This window comes from Atta cephalotes (genome assembly GCF_000143395.1).
Source record: "Atta cephalotes unplaced genomic scaffold scaffold00031, whole genome shotgun sequence".
Lineage (NCBI taxonomy): Eukaryota > Metazoa > Arthropoda > Insecta > Hymenoptera > Formicidae > Atta > Atta cephalotes.
In genome coordinates, this window is record NW_012130095.1 from 1927616 (window position 1) to 1931130 (window position 3515).

Below are 3515 nucleotides of genomic sequence, written 5' to 3' on the forward strand. Positions count from 1 at the left end.
ATATATATATATATATATATATATATATATATATATATATATGTGTGTGTGTATATATGTATAGGATTTTTCACAAATTTTATATGTACTGATAAGAGTATATTAAATATAATAATTGTTAACGAATTATTACGTAAATTTTTTGTTAAAATATTGATATATAATCCATTTAATTCTCAAAGGTGGTCAGCATAGCAGAGAGGTGGTATCGAGAAGGTGGTTGACACGCCTTCATATATTTGAGATGATTGAAAGTGTATCACGCAGAGCACTGAGTGGCTCCAGTGGGAGCTACCACGTTCGTGGTGCTGAATTAGCAAGGAATCGCAGACTAAAATCTTTATCAGCCACTGTTACTTTCCTAGATGATACACAGCATACATTTCAATTAGATGTAAGTCTATAACGTTCTTTCATAGATATAACAATTAAATGCAACAATAAAAATAAATATATATTAATAAATAAATACATATTGTAGAAACGAGCAAAAGGACAAGTTCTATTAGATTTGGTGTTTCAACATTTAGAACTTATTGAAAAAGATTATTTTGGTTTACAATATGCTGAAAATGGAGTTAGCACAACTATTCCTACATCTGATATAATGGTAACATATTTTAAAAAGAATTATTTTATTACATACTTAGTTTTTTCAAAATATTACTTAAAGTATACTAATAAATATATAAATATATAAATATTACTAAAAAAATATATAAAGTTCATGTATTAGTGTAAATAAAGTAGTGTAAATACAATTAAAAAATTATTAATCTTTAATGTATAAATATTTTTAGAGGTGGCTGGATCCCTCTAAACCTGTGAAAAAGCAGATAAGAAGTAAGGGTAAAGATCCTACATCTTTAACAAAAAATATATATATAATTATATGAAAACTAAACTATATTTTCTTGTTAATTTTACATATATTATATAGCAAATATATAATATATATTTGTTTGTTTTAGGTGGACATTTCTTTTTTAGAGTAAAATTTTATGTGTCCGACCCTAGTAAACTACAAGAAGAATATACCAGATATCAGTTTTATTTACAAATACGTAGAGATATTCTTCAAGGAAAACTCCAATTACCCCCTAGTACAGCTTGTTTAATTGCTAGTTATACAGTTCAGTGTAAGTATATTAAAAATAATAAAGTAAATTTAAATAATTTTAGTCTTGAATGCAAATTAATAAAATGAGTTAATACATAGAATTTTTGTATGTTGCATATATAGCGGAATTAGGAGATTATCATCCAGAGGAACATGGACCAGGATATCTTTCGCAATTGCAATTGATACCTGGACAAACAGAAGAAATGGAAAAGAAGATATCAGAGCTACATAAACTGCATAAGTTTGTACATTTTTATATTTAATATCTAGTAAATCTTGTAATTTGCTTTAATATCACAAATATATTCTTTTTTTTTTATTCATAGGGGACAATTACCAGCTGATGCAGAATTTAATTTTTTAGATCATGCGAAACGTTTAGATATGTATGGGGTGGAATTGCATAAAGCAAGGGTATAGAATATATTAGATTAAAAAATACTTTTTAAAAATAAAATTAACGTATACATTTTGTTTGTCTTTCAGGATTCAACAAATAAAGAAATACAATTAGGTGTTACATCGATTGGTCTAGTTGTATTTCAGAATGGTATAAAAATCAATGTATTTTCATGGTCAAAAATAGTTAAAATCTCTTTTAAAAGAAAACAATTTTTTATACAACTTCGACGAGAACAAGTGAGTTTTATTATTTATTAATTTAATATGTATGATTTTCTTTTGTCACTTTTGCGAATTAACTAATTTATATTGCAGTCTGAAAACTATGACACGTTATTAGGTTTTAACATGCAAACTTATCGTAGTTCTAAAAATCTATGGAAAGCTTGTGTTGAGCACCATACCTTCTTTAGACTTCACAGCCCGAAAATGCGACCAAAACGATTTCCTCTTACTTTAAGTAGTAGATTTACATATTCAGGACGTACAGAATTTCAAACAGTTGAAGATGGAAAGCACAGAGCACGTGTAGAAAGGACATTTATACGGTAATTATAACATTTTATAGTAGTTGAATTATAAAATTAATATTTTGTAAGAATCTTTCTCAGAAAATTTTTAATATTTAGATCACCTAGTAAAAAAATTGCTCATACTATTGCAACTGTTACTGACGATAAAGGAAAATTGGCAATACCTGGGAGACCTTCACGATCTTATGACAATAAGGTTCAATCCCTCGGTGCTCGTGAACCTCGTCAAGCATGGGGTGAAGGAAATCCAAGTGACGAGTTAGTTACATATAATAATAATATTTATTTATAATATCGAAAAAAATATTCCATATAGTTACGTATAATTATAAACTTTCCTCGTAATTACATATAAACAATCAGCAGGCAAAAAGACTAAGAAAATGATTAAAATTTTAATTACTAAATTTAAACATTAAGAAAGAAAATGAGTATAGCATGGTAATTGTTGTGTGAATAAAATAATAAATAGTTAATTAGAAATAAAATTAAGTATAATTATTTAATCATCGTTTCGATTCTTCTTGAAGTTATCCTCAGCTAACAATTGGCGATTAAATTTAAGATGTCATTAACATCCTGTCATGTAAACCTAAAGGTGGAAGATCCTTGTTACAATGTCATCAAAAACATAGCTATAAAAAATAATGTTAATGAACATATATTCCATTGCAAGAAGAAGAAATTAATCTAAGAGATATTCTTTTTCATATAGAGATTTAAAGCACAAATATTATCTTCATTATTTAATATTTTCAATACATTTGCGAAGCTTGCTGATGCCATAAAAAGATAATTTACAATCAAAATTGTTTAAAAGAGTAGTAGTTTATTGGTCTGAAATTTGTGACAAATAAGGAATAGTAAACTATGGCGTATTGTCGTTGTTATTCTTTCTGGTCATTGCGTGCGGCGCGCGCGCGCGTGTGTGTGTGTGTTACGTAACCAGTACTATATTAAAGTCATTTATATTAAAGTCAAAAATTTTTTTTATAATGAAACATATGCTCGCTAACATTATTCCAAGTCATGTAGCTATATATTTTTTATAACATTTATCTAACCAAGATCTTTCACTTCTGAGAACAGGATATTAATAGCATTTCAATTCTAGTCAAAATTAAGGATAATTCCAAGAAGTTAGAATATACTATGATTAAATAATTAAATTTTGATTTCTAATTAATTGTTTATTATTTCATCTGCGCGATCAATTATCACGCCTTACTCATATTTGCTTTTTTTAAATGTTTAATATTGTTAGCGCACACACACACACACACACACACACACACACACACACACACACACACACACACACACACACACACACACACACACACACACACACACACACACTACTACACTACTACACTACTAACAACTATAATACTATATATATATATATATATATATATATATATATATATATATATTATATATATACGTACTATACT

The 3515-nt window shown here is 27.2% G+C and overlaps 1 protein-coding gene across 1 annotated transcript in view; it reads left to right on the forward strand.

Annotated features, from left to right (window-relative positions):
• Positions 1 to 3515, forward strand: part of LOC105620976 (tyrosine-protein phosphatase non-receptor type 4) — an 8804-nt gene that overhangs the window by 2512 nt on the left and 2777 nt on the right. The window contains exons 2-10 of the mRNA XM_012202451.1: positions 183 to 394; positions 482 to 610; positions 801 to 849; positions 972 to 1139; positions 1244 to 1364; positions 1450 to 1537; positions 1610 to 1762; positions 1841 to 2073; positions 2155 to 2316. Coding sequence (XP_012057841.1) covers positions 183 to 394; positions 482 to 610; positions 801 to 849; positions 972 to 1139; positions 1244 to 1364; positions 1450 to 1537; positions 1610 to 1762; positions 1841 to 2073; positions 2155 to 2316 — 1315 coding nt within the window. The remainder of the gene's footprint in view (positions 1 to 182; positions 395 to 481; positions 611 to 800; positions 850 to 971; positions 1140 to 1243; positions 1365 to 1449; positions 1538 to 1609; positions 1763 to 1840; positions 2074 to 2154; positions 2317 to 3515) is intronic.